Here is a 16,071-nt window from a genome sequence, read left to right on the forward strand (position 1 = left end):
CCCACTGACATCCTGAACAAAGCAAGAACTCAAGAAAAGAGCCATAATTATGATTCATTCGGGTTCCTCTCTCTCTCTCTCTCTCTCTCTCTCTCTCCCTCCATACAGGAGCAGCCAACTGTTAGATCCAGCGTGTTTCTTAACCCAGAGATACAGCATAAAAGCATTCATTAGACAGCTCTGTGTGCCAGTACGCTTCCACCCCCTTTGAAATCAATCTAATTTCTCATCAGCCCCCATCAGGTGGAAGGCACACAGGTCGAGCTGTAATGTAGAGCAAATCTGCAGCTTTGCAAAATGAGACTTGGTTAAGAAGCAGAAGTGGAAGAGCAGAAGAGATATTTTATTAAATATTACAATATAAGCTTATTTTAAGGTCAAGAGCTGGCCAGGTTGCGGATATAGCATATTTTTACAAATAAATTAAGTAACACTACAAAAGACAATATAGTTCAGGAGGTACTTTAAATACAGTAAATTACAGTAAACAACAAAGAAACATATCCAAAAGGTATTTATCTTAAGAAATGAGAGTCATGCTACATCCATCGCAAAAAAAAAAACAACAACACTGAATCAAATTACACGAAGGAGATGTACAGTTATAACTTAGAAAATATTCTCAGAATCTTCCTGCTCGTAAAAACATGATTAAATCAAGCTGTTCCTAAACTAAGAAGAGCCTTTGTCAGAAAGCAGTATAAATATAAAGACACAGTATTCACAAATGTCAAATCTTCTTGGCTTGTGTTAAGAAAGCTAATCAAGGCAACGTGTGTTTCGTAGAGCTCAGAATGCAAGGCAGCGCGCTTGAGGACCAGCGTTTACACTGTAATCGGCCAATCCGTCATGTCTTTAGGTCCACTGCATCTGTGCAAAAGCCACTGGCTAAATTAGCGTATGCTAAAGCATGCCAGTGATGTAGCGTAGAGGATAACACCATTGGCCTCCATACAGTGGGCTGTATGAAGGCCAATGGTTCCATTCTCTATTCTACACTAAGAGTCCTTAGGCAAGACTCCCAACACTACATCCTCTGTAACATGGTTAAGCTCTAGGTTATTCAGGATTAGAGTATCTGCCAAATATCATAAATGTTATGTAAGCTGTGCGTATTCTCGGTAAGCCAAGGTATCAGTTCCTCTACAGCAATTCTGGTCCAGGAGAAGTGAAGACCAAGGCAAGTACAAGTCTAGCAAGGCCAGATGTGGTTATCTGGTTACTTCTGAAGGGTCTAACTCAGTGATTCTCACAACAGGTCCCTAGAGCTGCCCAGATAGTCCACATATTTTGACACAGGGATGAAAGAAAAATGTGGGCCGTCTAGAGGTCTAGGGGATGGTTGGGAACCATCAGGTCTTACTCATCTATGGCAGTTTACAGCTCTTTGTTAAGTTAAACTTCCCTTCTTAAAACCTAAGAAAATACTCCTGATAATGTAGGCAATGATTAAAACTGCACCTCTTGCAATTTGGAAAGTTTTTCAAATAGGAATTTTGATGTATATAAAAAAAGTCATCTTTCAAATCTAAATAGTATTCAGTCACACTGAGAGGTGATACTATTAGTTGTGTATTTCTTTCTGTGGTGTAGTGCTTGGACAGTTTGAGCATTATTGTCTACTTTCAGATGCTCAATTTAATTGAAGTGCTTCTATAAAAATAGCTCATTTTGAAGCTGAGGAATTTTTAGAGAAGAAATATTGGATATGTGTATGTTTGAGCAGGGAAATCCCCAAACTGCTGGACTAAAGCCCTCCTGGACCAGAACAGATGACCCCTCATGTATCTACAATGTGGGGATGGCAGCTTTCTGGATGCCCATGACCGTATCATAGAAGCAGTCTTCATTTGTGACAGAGTTCAGGTTCTGTACGCTGCAGTCTCTAGCCAGCAGGCAGTTGAGGTCCACTGCAGATGTATCCTCCAGCAGGGTCAACTGACTGGATTGCAGGCCGCTGGAGTCCTTGTGGGTGGCTTCCTGTGGGTCCATGAAGCTCAGCCTCTGAAGCTGAGCCTCCAGCGAGCCGGTCAGGGAGCACAGCCTGGCCCTCTTGCTAAGAGAGGAGCTTTCATTTCTTGGAGCACATGCAGGTTCTGAATGTGTATCTCCACCAAGTCTGCCCTCCTCTGAATCCAGTGGACTGCGCTTAAGTCCATCTGACTGTGGCTGGAGCCTCTGGAGCCAGGAGCTGGTTCTGACTGCTGCTGGGTGGCTCCTCCTGGGAAACGTCAGATTATCTCTGGATCCTCTTTCAGCTGGAACATTCCTTTTGGAATTTTCTCTCAGGATGGAGCGGACAGCCTTCACTGCATTGGCCTTGTTCTCCAAACTACTGTACACAAAGAACAAATAGATGAGATGATTGAAATGTTTATTGTGGTTCATTATGTGGTTCAGATTTTACAACAATTTAATCCCATTTCATTATTTTGGTCTGATTCAGAGTTATTAAATTATTAAGGGCCCACATCCTACATTTTTCTTGTATATTATTTTTTCCCATTTGTGTGATTTTAGGTACTAAAAATAGCCATATTTACATGACCATTTTCCAACTATTACCATCTGTCTATTTTGTTACTGTGCCTGTAAAACTGATATCCATTCAGTACCAGTCAAAAGTCTGGACACATTCTTATTCAGTGCTTTTTCTTTATGTTTATTATTTCCACATTGTAGATTAATACCGAAGACACAAAACACATATGGAATTATGTAGTAAACAAACAAGTCTTAAACAAAACAAACAGTGTATATGGGCAGAGCTAAGTCTAAGTAATAGTAAGTCATGTAAATAATACAAAAATGTACAAAACATTCAATGGTTTGAACATACACTGTACACAAACACACACACACACACACACACACACACACACACACACACACACACACACACACACACACACATATATAAATATATACAGTGGTGTGAAAAAGTGTTTGCCCCCTTCCTCATTTCCTGTTTTTTTGCATGTTTGTCACACTTAAGTGTTTCGGAGCATCAAACCAATTTAAACAATAGTCAAGGACAACACAAGTAAACACAAAATGCAATTTGTAAACGAAGGTGTTTATTATTAAAGGAGAAAAAAAATCCAAACCATCATGGCCCTGTGTGAAAAAGTGATTGCCCCCCTCGTTAAAACATACTATAACTGTGGTTTTTAACACCTGAGTTCAATTTCTCTAGCCACACCCAGGCCTGATTATTGCCACACCTGTTCTCAATCAAGACATCACTTAAATAGGAGCTGCCTGACACAGTAAAGTCCACCAAAAGATCCTTAAAAGCTACACATCATGCCGAGATCCAAAGAAATTCAGGAACAATTGAGAAAGAAAGTAATTGAGATCTATCAGTCTGGAAAGGGTTATAAAGCCATTTCCAAAGCTTTGGGAATCCAGCGAACCACAGTGAGAGCCATTATCCACAAATGGCGAAGACATGGAACAGTGGTGAACCTTCCCAGGAGTGGCCGGCCGCCCAAAATTACCCCAAGAGCGCAGCGACGACTCATCCAAGAGGTCACAAAAGACCCCACAACAACGTCCAAAGAACTGCAGGCCTCACTTGCCTCAGTTAAGGTCAGCGTTCATGCCTCCACCATCAGAAAAAGACTGGGCAAAAATGGCCTGCATGGCAGAGTTCCAAGAAGAAAACCACTGCTGAGCAAAAAGAACATTAAAGCTCGTCTCAATTTTTCCAAAACACATCTTGATGATCCCCAACACTTTTGGGAAAACATTCTGTGGACCGATGAGACAAAAGTGGAACTCTTTGGAAGGTGTGTGTCCCATTACATCTGGCGTAAAAGGAACACTGCATTTCAGAAAAAGAACATTATACCAACAGTAAAATATGGTGGTGGTAGTGTGATGGTCTGGAGCTGTTTTGCTGCGTCAGGACCTGGAAGACTTGCTGTGATAAATGGAACTATGAATTCTGCTGTCTACCAAAAGATCCTGAAGGAGAATGTCTGACCATCTGTTCGTGAACTCAAGCTGAAACGAACTTGGGTTCTGCAGCAGGACAATGATCCTAAACACACCAGCAAGTCCACCACTGAATGGCTGAAGAAAAACAAAATGAAGACTTTGGAGTGGCCTAGCCAAAGTCCTGACCTGAATCCTATTGAGATGTTGTGGACTGACCTTAAAAAGGCCGTTCATGCTCGAAAACCCTCTAATGTAACTGAATTAGAACAATTCTGCAAAGATGAGTGGGCCAAAATTCCTCCAGAACGCTGTAAAAGACTCATTGCAAGTTATCGCAAACGCTTGGTTGCAGTTGTTGCTGCTAAGGGTGGCCCAACCAGTTATTAGGTTTAGGGGGCAATCACTTTTTCACACAGGGCCATGATGGTTTGGATTTTTTTTCTCCTTTAATAATAAACACCTTCATTTACAAATTGCATTTTGTGTTTACTTGTGTTGTCCTTGACTATTGTTTAAATTGGTTTGATGTTCCGAAACACTTAAGTGTGACAAACATGCAAAAAAACAGGAAATGCGGAAGGGGGCAAACACTTTTTCACACCACTGTACGTATGTACTAAGTACATCTTTCATATAAAACCTAGTTGTAGTCGGCTTCGGTCATATTAATATTCACTGTGTTTGTTTTTATCTTTAGCTGTCCAGTTTTCTTTTTAAAATGTGAAACCAGCCCTTTTACCTGCTGCAGAGTTGGAAGACTGTTTCTGGTCTTCCTTCCACTTCCGACTTAGTGTGAACTAATTCCCAAAGACAAGGATCCTCAGATCCTGTAAAAGAGAGGAAAACACTTAGACTGCAGCTGCAGCTGTGTTGGAGCCTATAAACTAATGCCAGTTACCACTGATGTTAACACTAATGCACTGACTAATGCCTGATGTTGTAATATAGTGGTGAATGACAGGCCTGTATAAACACCCACCTGCTGAGTTTCCAGGGCGAACCTGTACAGATGAGGCAGGAATGAGCCAGCGGAATTTAAAGGGGTCCAGATCTCCGGAGCGGGAGCTAGTCTGCTTCAGGAAATATGAAAAGCAAAACCTCTACGTTAGGACAACTCAACTTAAATATACACTTAATTAAATTAAACTCCAAATAAACTTAATAAAGTGAAAGTTCAGTGATAGTTTTAGTGATAGTTCAAATCTACAGTTTTGTCCTTACTTAAAACCTAAACTGAGGACATTTATGATATTGTTATCTATAAAACTGAGTTTTGTTATGTTTCACACAAAAGTGCATTGTGCTGCTAACAGTCATGAAAACCTGAATTTTGTCTGTATTTTTTCATCTTTTTTGCATACAATTGTGTAAATTAGTTTTTTCATCAAACTGTTACTTTAACACTCAGAATGCAAAGTTTTTTCTTAAGGTCTTTTAAACTCACCATCCTTTTCTTCAGCTTGCTGCTCTCACGATACACCAAAATAACTGCTCTCTTGAAGACTGGGGTAAATAAAATGAGTTGTTATCATGTGTTTCGTAATACTTATTAAATATTCACTTGTCTTGAACAGCAGTTAACTGGACTGTTAAGTTATAGTCTCAGTGATACTCACTGAAGAGTGTGAGTTCAGGGTCTTTCCTCATGCGGCCCAACGAGGGCATGGGGTTCAACCAGAGCGCAGAGCTGTGGACGATGAACTCTCCCATCGAAATTTCTGTCACCTGAGAGATACATATTACAGTCATTTAACTTTTTGTTAACACTTTATCTGTGCAATTATCCTAACCATGACTTAAGTTCGCATTACACTTTATTGTGCAATATTTCACAGTATGTTAAATGCAAATGAAAAATTATTTTTTCACTGTCCAAAAAAAAAACTAAACATTTTTTTCTGCATAATTTGTGCTCTGCTGCTGTCCTTTACATTGTCTGAAAAATTCATGATGGCATGGTCAAAGAGAAATGCCCCAAAACTGCTTCAAATAAAATTTTACATTAAAAGTAAAGAACGTTTTTGCCTTTTCCTGTAAAGTTACTATTTTGGAGTTACTTGTTTTTCTTTGGACAGCAACAATTTGTAAATTCGCTTTAAATTGTGTTTAAACGAAAAGAAAACAGAGATTTTACATTTTTACATTTATGTTCTACATTTTTACATGTCGGTCAGGGGTCGGCAACATTTCGGCAACTCTGAAGCTGCATGCAGATCTTTGACTGCCCTGTTGAGGCTCCACAGCAGAATTAGATTTTTAGCTAAAAATAAAATAATCCTCCTTCACAGTAAAATAAAACTCTGCTGATCGTTTTAACGCAGTTTAACAACAACTAGTCCTAAAAGTTGGAGTTAACATATAACTGCTAATTCAGCCTTTAACCCTGAAGGTTGTCACACAGACTGCTGGTCACTATAGCAACACATACAACCTTGAACAGCCTTACTAGTAGCTAATGAAAAGGCAAAGAGAGAGACTTTAGGCAAACATTGATAATTTGGTGACAAACTGACTTATTTTCATTTAGAAGCGCTCAGCTGGTTTCCTGATACTTTAATCTGCAATGGGAAACTGTCAAACGCTAAAAAGTCACAAGACTGAAGTAAGCTTTTCGTTTGCTAGCTTCTTGTTCGAATTCTCCCGTTCCACCTTAAATGGCGTAGCAGTTACAATCTGGCACCTCAGGCACCATTTAAGGTGCAACGGGAAAGTCAAGCTGGAGAATGAAAAGCTTTGCATTTTACAGGAAAATATTACACTCTTGAGGAAGGTTTCCTGCTGGAAATGCAAGAAAAACGACTATAGTTGAGCTGAAGCTTTGTTTCTGTGTTTTTGTTTATATGATATTTTTACTCTATAAAAGTCTATAGTCTATATAATTCTGATTATACACACCTCTTTCTCTGTACTGCTCTGCTCTGCCACCAGCTGGTCAAACACAGTGCCATAATCTTCATAGATTTTCTGCATCTCATTGATGTGGCTGGCCACCTTCTCCATTGCCCTCAATGCTTCTGCAACAGGATGGAAGAGTTAGCATGTTAGGCACAATGGAAATGGAAATGAAATCATGGAAATGGAAATGGAAATAAGTCATGTTTCAACTGTGAAAATGCATTACTAGAAGCACATAGGAAAGAGCGCGATTTTGTTTGCTGGTGGTCGCTGTTTGAATGGTTTAGACAGTGTGATGTGTCACCTGTGAGGTGGCTGTGCTCCTCACTGTCGGGGTCAGTCAGGGATACCAGCTCTTTCAGCAGCAGGGGGTATTTAAGCACTCTCTGCACAGGCTTGATGAGGTAGGACTCCAGCGTGGACGAGTGCTGTTTGGTGGGGTTCCTCGCCTCCAGGAACTCTTTGAAAGCCCGGTCTGTCTTTGCTGCGAAGATGGACACAGGAACAAAAAGGTGAAATGAGAAGAACAATGATGGGATTTCTGATGGAAACGTCTTTTGTTCTCATTTGACTCACATGTGTGAATCAACTGGCTGGAACTGGAAGGAACGTATCAATGAAGATGATCAAGATTGTTTACCTCGTTCTAGAACTTTCTGCACTTTGATGTGGTTGGCACAGAAGCCACTGTAGAGCTTAAAATGGTCCGCGTAGTACAGGAAGGATCCACCCAGAGAGAAAAGAAGTTTCTGCATTTAAGAAAACAAAAAACATATAAGAGTTACATCACATGAAAGTCAAGTGTATGAATGTACACGAACACAATATAATACATGATTATTCCGTTTTTCTGAGCTGTGAAGTTGGAACATACAAAAAAGAACCAACAGTGCCCCATTTAACACCTTGAATGACCAAGAGCTTCTGGCAGGTCCTAACTTTTATTCCTTACTTCTATAACCTACGAATAAATCAGCCAGTTTGCACTGTAGGCAAAGTTATTACTGAATAATAAGCCTATAAAATTTAGGAATTTTATTTTGTGTTTTTCCCACTGCCCTGCACTAAATCCAGTTAAACAGGACTAGTTGTGCTCTCTATCTAATGGAATATGCAGTTCAATGTACCATTTTTAAAATAGTTATGCAAACAAAATTATTCTGAGTGGTTTGATGTGAAAATGTTCCATTCTAGAGAGTCTTCATTGATGTCTTTACAGTGGTGGTGGGGATGGGAACCAGGGATCACAATGTCTACAACACAAATACAGCCATTTTATTTACATTCCAAAACCACCAGTAAACCTACATGTACCTCTCTGCTATTAACATATTTTAAAAATACATTTTACATTTTTGTTTCGAGATTGTTTCAAACATCTGGTTCCTATTAACACAGCGATTATGAAAAAGTGGTAATTGTTTCATTTAAGTGCGGATGATATCCATGATATGGCTATAAAAGCATAATCTGACGTAACATTATGTAATTTATTGCAATAATGATGAAAACTGTCTTACTTAACTCCAATAACAACAGCAGCAGCCAGTGTTTTAGCAAAATAGTACTATATTATTTCCCCCATAAGCACCTCATTCTGTCTGCGAAAATAGAGAATCACTGTAACTTTAACATGATAAAGGAACTGAAGCTCTAGCCAGTCGGAAGTCCACTGCCCCCACTTGCTACCCTCCTGTGATTGACTGATTATGTGTAGGTATATATGCAATTCATGAAGGTTTATACTCTGGATTACCCTAAGCTGCTCTGGTGTCTCCAGTGTCCTGAAGTCTGGAGATGAGGTGGTTCTCTCCTCCAGTGTCTGCAGGAAAATCCTCTGGAAGTCCAGCATCTCCGGCAGACTGCCGAACAGAGACTCCATCTAGTGGGAAGAACAGAGAACTTCAGCTGAAGCTGATAAAACTCAAGGTCTTAGTTTATTTATCTGTGTGTAAATGCACTCTGGTGCTTTGTAGGACAGGTGTTACTTACCTCTCCATGGCTGAGGAACGTCTGTCTCTCTAAAGGCTTCAGATAGATCTCAAACAGACAACCTAAGTCCTTAAAACAACACAGACAGAGATGTATATTGTATAGACTGTGTATGAAAACAGCCTGTACAGTAACCACACAAGAGGTTTAGCTACAATTATGCCACGTGTCAATTAATTAGCCATAGGGCCCTTGGCCATTGCTATATAGTCAAGCTGTACAGTCGAGTCGTATGTCCAATAACACTGCACAATATGTTAACTGCCATCCTAATATGGAATATAAGATTTTTTCCATACTGATATCCCAAAAGGTTCTCACAAACACGACACGACAGCAACCCAACTTGAAAAATTTTAAGTGATTAAATATTTTTTGCATATACAATGATGTAAAAACAAACATACATGATTTAAATTAATTTAAAATAGACTTTAATAACACGTCCCAATTTAAGTGTCCAAATTATCATTATCACAACACAGTAAGATTTAAAGATAAATCTATAAATACTGTTTTTGTCTCTCTTTTATCCGTATACTGTTGGCAGACTAAACATTTTAAAGATAATTATTAAACTAATTTTTAGAGATTTCACAGAGTTTTAGTTCATAGGCGGAGTCTTATTTAGCCACCCCCCTGCATTTTAGAGCAGGAAGTGAGACTGTCTCTGTGGCCACATGGTGAGTAGTTAGAGCCCATTGTTTTAAAGTAAAGATGTCCCAAAGTCTGAAAATGAGTGTGGAACATTAAGAATGGTCACGGTTCTGCATTTGCTAAAGTTTCTGTAGTGTTATTATTGTTTTGTCAGTGACAAAATGGAATGTTTAAACATTTATTTTAATAAAATATGCATAATTAATGTACAGGGTCACTCAAAGTACAAGAATTTTAGTCTAAAGTCTAAAATGTATTTTCCACTGTGACTTTGAACCACTTTGGTAGAATGATCCATACATCATATATCATTCATTTTATATATCCATATAATTTGATAGAAGCTATATGAAGGTCATAAGGAAAACAGGATGGGAGATAAATGACTGCAGGCCTTGTGTTGAGCAACCAAGCATGATCTGACGTCATACCTTCACGTACGACTTCTCTGTGTCCACCAGCTCCTGAATGACCTTGTGCAGTCTCTCGGTCACGGACATGTGTCGCGGGCTGCCCCTAGCAGGGCCGCTGTCGGTGGAGTACGGGTTTCTATAGCCGTCCACAGACAGGCCTGGATCTTCTGGGAAGGGCTGGTACAGCGTGCATGTTGTCTCCACACTCTGAAGAACAGAAGGAGGAACATCTACTGTCATACAGGATCTTTTACAGATCTGAAGCACATGGACATCTTTCATCAGTACCTTCAAAATTCAACACAGATATTAAGATTAAGATTAAGATTAAGTGACCCTTATTAGTCCCACAATGGGGAAATTTCACCTCTGCATTTAACCCGTCCATGAACTGAAACACCACATACACTCTAGTGAGCACACGCACACTAGGGGGCAGTGAGAATATGTTATTATTACACAGCATTATCAAAACTGTGTGGACCAAAGACATTACTGATAAACATTTGTGGACCAAATGCAGACAAATTTGGGCTTTAACATGGCTGCTGCTGCTGTTTTCAGCTATTAGCCTATATAAACAAGTGTGGTCTCAGAAAAAGTAAACCTGTATGGCTGCAGAGCTGAAGGTCCAGTGAATGAGAATGAGCTTCTGGAGCTTTATCTCAGAGACACATGCAGTCCACCTTCAGCGCCGCGTGTAAACTGCAGCGTCTCAAACAGAATTCCAGCCATTTGTCATCATAATCTGTCCTGCCAGCGAGTAATAAAGTGCTGACACACTGATAAATTCCCCAGAGAGGACTCTGTACTGCGCTGTGGAGCTGCTCTATAACAATACAAGCTTGAGAAAAAAAACAACAAAGATAGAAAATTGCGGAAAATATATCAAATTAGAGTAAAATGAAAATTGTTACAAGTTAAAAAAAGCTTGGTTATGTGAACAGTATAATCAAAGCGAAGCCAGGAATGGCTAGCTTCACGTACAGACATGTGTCTGTGAAGGTTATTGTATTATCTGCAGTAAATCATTCTGTAATGTGATCTTTTCAGGGCCGACGCTTTAATTATAGACTATTATGAAGAAAAAAAAAGAGAAAACGATTGTGTTTTTCTTAAGTATTATATTCACAAATCCAAAGGTAGAAAAGGTCATAAAGACAAAGAGAAAAGGTCATAATAGCACATATTTTAAGCCCCAATTCACAAAGGAACAACACTTCCACAGGCCCAGAGGAGTACACTGAAAAAAAGTGATGCACTAAAGTTATTTGGCTTAAAATGTGGGTATCATTTCCAAATGAATAAAATATGTCACGTCAATTCAGCTTTATCAATTAGTTTATTTACTTTTGGTAGTAATTGTGTTACGTAATATGTGCACACTCTTTAGTTACAGGACAAACATCATATGAAATGCGTCATAACTTTTGCACCAGCCACATTTTATGTTTTATTTTTTTCCCCAACATATGAAATTCAGCAAATAAACAGTAAATGTGCATTAACCCTTAAAATCCCAGGTTTATTACATACTAACACTTAATATTCAGTAACTACAGTGACTTCAATACAAACCAGTTGAGCTATTTTTAGGTTATAGAAGTGTGTAATAAATCTTTGAACCTGCCGGTGGTCCCTGGCCATTTAAAGGGTTAAACTGTACACGAGTGTGTTCTCTGTGGAGGATGGGTTAACTTATGTCCAGTGCACCTTAAAAACATATTTAAAAACACTTTTGCACCGTAAGACCAATGTAGCTGTTAGAGCACATTTAATACAGAATACATTTTCATTGTTTATACATTGGTGAACAACAATGTACCTGTACAATACGTTTTTACTGACAGTGCAGTGTAAAAATGGTTCAGCTCAATTTAAAAAAACACAATTAAAAAAAAAAAAAAACAGCTCAATTAAAAAAAACACTTAATGTAACTTCAACTCCAAGCAATTGAACTGTTTATATTTGACTCAAATAGTCTGAGTGAAACAGTTCAAAGCACGTTTAGATGAACAAAAGCAATATTTTACAGAATTTGAATCCTCAAAAACATTTCAAATGAAAGTCTGCCCTCTTCCACTTCTCATTCAAAAGTTTGGAATCATGTGCAATTTTAGTAGTATTAGTATTCTTATTATTTTATGAATAGTACACTGAAAAAAGGCCCATGTCTGCTCACAAAAAATATGTTACATCAGCAAAACTGCTATATTTGAGTTTCTTGTGTTGAACATACATTATTCAGGTGTGATGACTGTCACATTTGAACCGTGTAAATTTAATGCACCAGTTTTTCGGTGTTAAGACTGTTCGGTGTATGTAAATACTGATAAATGATTAATAATATATTGTAATTATGTATTTATACAAAATTTTGTCATGTTATCTGCCTGAAGATTTGATCTCCACTTTTGGAATTCAAATTAGTTTCATTTTCAGGGCTTTTCGCTCAGTCATTTTAGAGTCTTCTACAGCTCTGTTCATCATTTTGGATCTTCTAACATTTTTTCATTTTTTATTTACAGCTCCCTAGTGTCCTACTAATTACATGAATGCTGTGCACTTGCACAAGATAAGCATTTCAGAATCATTTTATATATTTATCTGCAAACAAATTGGTCTTATATTATTGCACCCATTGATGCTTTTGAACAGTAGTGTATAGAAATGATAAACCCATGCACTTGCAGTCTGTTAGCAGTCTGTTGCTTATGCTTGTGTTCATAGGTTTCTGGCCTGAAGCTTCATCTAATGTGAATGAAGGCAAACTCTGCATCTGACAGTACCAAACGTACAGTAAGAGCTGTGGAATTTCTCTTGTCCTGCTTCACCGTCCATCTGACCTCCTGACACTCAGAGTAAACCAGCCTTCACCAGGCACTCTAACATCACACGCTCCCTCCCCACATCCCCTCCCAGCATAGAGATAACCCTCAGCCCTGCCTCACACTCCTCCAGCTTACCTTTCTGCAGGCCTCGGCCTTATCACGCACCTCCTCAGAAAGAGGCACCACCGAATCTCCTGGAACCTCCAGGAACTGACACACGTCTGAGAGGGAGAAAACGAGAGGAAAACAAAATGCAAGATTATTATTCAGTTATTCATTTTAAAACTTTTCTTCATTCATTTATTGTCGAGAGATTTTAATCCAGTACGAATCCGCAGTTTGTGCAGTTTTACAGTCCTAGAGTAACATGTGATGTGGCTTGAATCACAGGCTGTGTTCCTGGAGCCCCGTCAGTAATAGTAGTATTGTTACTATATACCATATGCATATGAAATAAAAACCTTCTACTATTCCTATTGGTGAGTTATAAGTTGTTGTTGAATACTTAATATTTGACTTATGCTATGCAAATAAACTGCAATGGCAAGCACTGAAAAGCTTTTTTTTAGTCCAGGTTTAGGGCTTAATTTGGGTTTGGGGAGGCAGCCCTTAGAGTTTAGTCGGGTTAATTTGATTGAGTGAGGGTGGGAGAAGCTGAGATAGCTGTTAGAAACAGTTTAGACGGCCCCTGGTGTGGCATCTGGACACTAAGTGTACTTGTCTGCTGTAAACCAGCACTGATCCGATTTCATTAATGGTCTTGAATGCAGAGGCAATTCATTCAGCCTGTTCTCTCTCTCTTCACAAACCCTGGCATTACTCCAAAACAGAAACGTACATGCCTCTGAGTAAAGCGCAGCGTCCAGTTCAGTTCACTGGCACTATAAATAAGACAAAATTAGAATGTCTGCAAAAGCCCCGCTGTTAAAATAACAAACTGCTGATTTGGCCAAATTTTTGTGTCTAATTTATACCATTTCAGTCTACACTGTGAAAGTTACTATTGAATATGAATTATTAAATATCAAGTGATGCCAAACTTTTTAACACTAGTGTAAGTGTATATACTATGGATATAAACCTGATGACAGAGTGGACTTTTGAAGCCTTTTGAAGCCCCTGATGTCATACCTGAGGAACCCAGCTGTGCATGGCTGTGGTTGGGGGGTGGAGGAGGGCAGTAGGGGTCAGTGGGGTCACACTCAGGCCAGACGCTGCCCTGGTCATCTGAGATGGGCTCTTCACGCCGCAGGACCAGCCGCAGGGTGTTCTGACTGAAGAATGTATGTATGAGGCCCAGGTCCAGAGTAGACACACTCACACCGTTCACAGCCAGGATCTCATCTCCAGCCCTGAGCCCTGCACACAGCAAACACCACCACTTAGCACACTTCATCAAAGAGTAGGAGAACTATTCACTACAACTTTCACTTTAAACAGACCTTAAAGAACCCTTATCCTCCATTGTTCTTGTATTTTAAGTTCACTTATACCAATTGTATGGGTTTACATACCAAAAAGAGACAAAATTCATTTTTTCATGAACATTTTAATTATTTCATCTTAGAAGTAAGCAGGCTGTTTTGCCTTTAATACTGATATAAGTAAATGAGCTCTCTTCTGATTGGCTGCCCTGTACTGTACGTCATTCAAAAAGCAGTTTGTGCTGAGTGAAAGGACAGAACTAAACTGGATTTAATTATATCTTAACAGTGAGTTCTAAACGGTCGGACTGTATAGTCTATATGGACTTTATATTCTATACGGACTGTATGGACTGAGGAGTAAACGGTACATTTTGAAACTTTAACAACAGTAAAAACATTTTTTCCCATGAAGATGGGCCATTTAAGACGTACAGTAAAAAGGTTATACTATCTACATAAATAAATCATCAAAAAATAAACCATTAATAAGGCACCATGCTTTGGATTTGTCAACTGGAGGAAAAATAGTCAAACTTTACCAAAAGTTTGGAAAAAACGCAGATTTTAAGAACTTAATGGCAGGTTAGTAATATGTGTAGTAATGTATATTATAAACCAACTTTAGCTATGACCTGCTTTAGCAGTGCCTAAGTGAATGCTACCTTTTATCAGAGTGTTTTTATTATTATAACAAATTACAGTTTTAGTATATTGTCAACTCTTTCAAGCCAACATAAAGTAATACACTGTAAGATTTTCTACTTTAGAACTATTTAAGTATTTAATAACTTTTTGTTAAAGAAGAACACTTCTTCTTTGAAGTGTTCTTAGAACAGAAAGGTCTGCATTATTATTTTATTAAGATTATTCACATTGTGATTTAACAAGAAATGCTCCATTTAGAGAAACTTACCGAGTCAGAATTCACAGTGAGTTCAGAGTGACAGTGATGGGAGCCAGATGACTGAAGAGTTTAACGTTTCTTAAAGCTAGATTCTTATAAAAGTTTTAGCCTAAAAATAAAAATGTATTTTTAAAAAAACATGCATTTTAAAATCAACATTCCATATAAAAACTCAGAAGACTCATCTAGGTTCACTGGTAGTTTTGGATAGTAAATAAATGTATACATTTGGCCATTTTGGTGTTATAGATAATGCAACCCCTGGTTCCTTTCACCACCACTTGTGAAACCTTCTCACTTGGCAAGTTTCCCTTTCAAATCAGAAGTTAAGGAAAGAGGCACATTTTTATTTCTTGCTTTTTCTGACCCCTGAACCCGAAGTCACCTGCTGAATCAAACCTCACACCAAATTCATCACATCAATATAATCTGGGGGATATTATCACATAATACATCATCCACTTGTAGAGATCGTAAATTTAGAACCACAGGTTGGACTGTAGAGATGAGTTACCTTCAGTGAATGCCAGGCCTTCTGGATGCACCTCACTAACGTAGACGTGGCTTCGCCTTAAGCCGTCCACATGCCCCGTTACTGCAAACCCTGCAGATGTAGATAGAGTGAGATTCACTGCTTCGCTCTCAAGAGATCCAAGACCACAACTAAGCTGGTGCTTTTTACGGTGTAAACATCCAGTGCTGGAGCATCTGAATCCTGTTTAATTCTCCTTGGTCTCCATTACATTTACACTTTGAAACACGCTTTACATTTTATTTGTTTCTCAACAAAATATCTCAGTCATATACAAATGTGTCACGATTGGCCCATCCCAGTCCTGTCCATGTGCTTTGTTTTGGTTTTCAGTCCTGCCCTCTTGTTTCGTGACTCCACCCCTGATTGTCTCCACCTGTCCCTCGTTTACCCTCATGTATTTAAGCCCTGTGTTTTCCCCTGTCTGGTTGTTGGTCTTTGTTTGTCTTGCTGGTCCTTGTTTGAATTGTTTGTAAG

The 16,071-nt window shown here is 38.8% G+C and overlaps 1 protein-coding gene across 8 annotated transcripts in view; it reads right to left on the reverse strand.

The window, feature by feature from the left end:
- Nucleotides 1-322: 322 nt before the first annotated feature.
- Nucleotides 323-16,071, reverse strand: part of LOC108444009 (T-lymphoma invasion and metastasis-inducing protein 2) — a 76,838-nt gene continuing 61,089 nt past the window's right edge. For 5 of the 8 annotated variants that reach the window (XM_037538212.1, XM_037538210.1, XM_037538206.1 and 2 more), the window contains 14 exons: nt 15,577-15,666; nt 13,863-14,090; nt 12,867-12,952; nt 9,918-10,106; nt 8,830-8,898; nt 8,594-8,719; nt 7,478-7,586; nt 7,142-7,321; nt 6,838-6,956; nt 5,559-5,667; nt 5,387-5,445; nt 4,922-5,015; nt 4,682-4,769; nt 323-2,335 (listed from right to left, as the gene is read on the reverse strand). In XM_037538212.1, coding sequence (XP_037394109.1) covers nt 1,789-2,335; nt 4,682-4,769; nt 4,922-5,015; nt 5,387-5,445; nt 5,559-5,667; nt 6,838-6,956; nt 7,142-7,321; nt 7,478-7,586; nt 8,594-8,719; nt 8,830-8,898; nt 9,918-10,106; nt 12,867-12,952; nt 13,863-14,090; nt 15,577-15,666 — 2,093 coding nt within the window. In that variant the 3' untranslated portion in view covers nt 323-1,788. The remainder of the gene's footprint in view (nt 2,336-4,681; nt 4,770-4,921; nt 5,016-5,386; nt 5,446-5,558; nt 5,668-6,837; nt 6,957-7,141; nt 7,322-7,477; nt 7,587-8,593; nt 8,720-8,829; nt 8,899-9,917; nt 10,107-12,866; nt 12,953-13,862; nt 14,091-15,576; nt 15,667-16,071) is intronic. The other 3 variants (XM_037538213.1, XM_037538209.1, XM_037538211.1) reach the window with 2 other exon arrangements.

Source organism: Pygocentrus nattereri, chromosome 4, assembly GCF_015220715.1.
Source record: "Pygocentrus nattereri isolate fPygNat1 chromosome 4, fPygNat1.pri, whole genome shotgun sequence".
Lineage (NCBI taxonomy): Eukaryota > Metazoa > Chordata > Actinopteri > Characiformes > Serrasalmidae > Pygocentrus > Pygocentrus nattereri.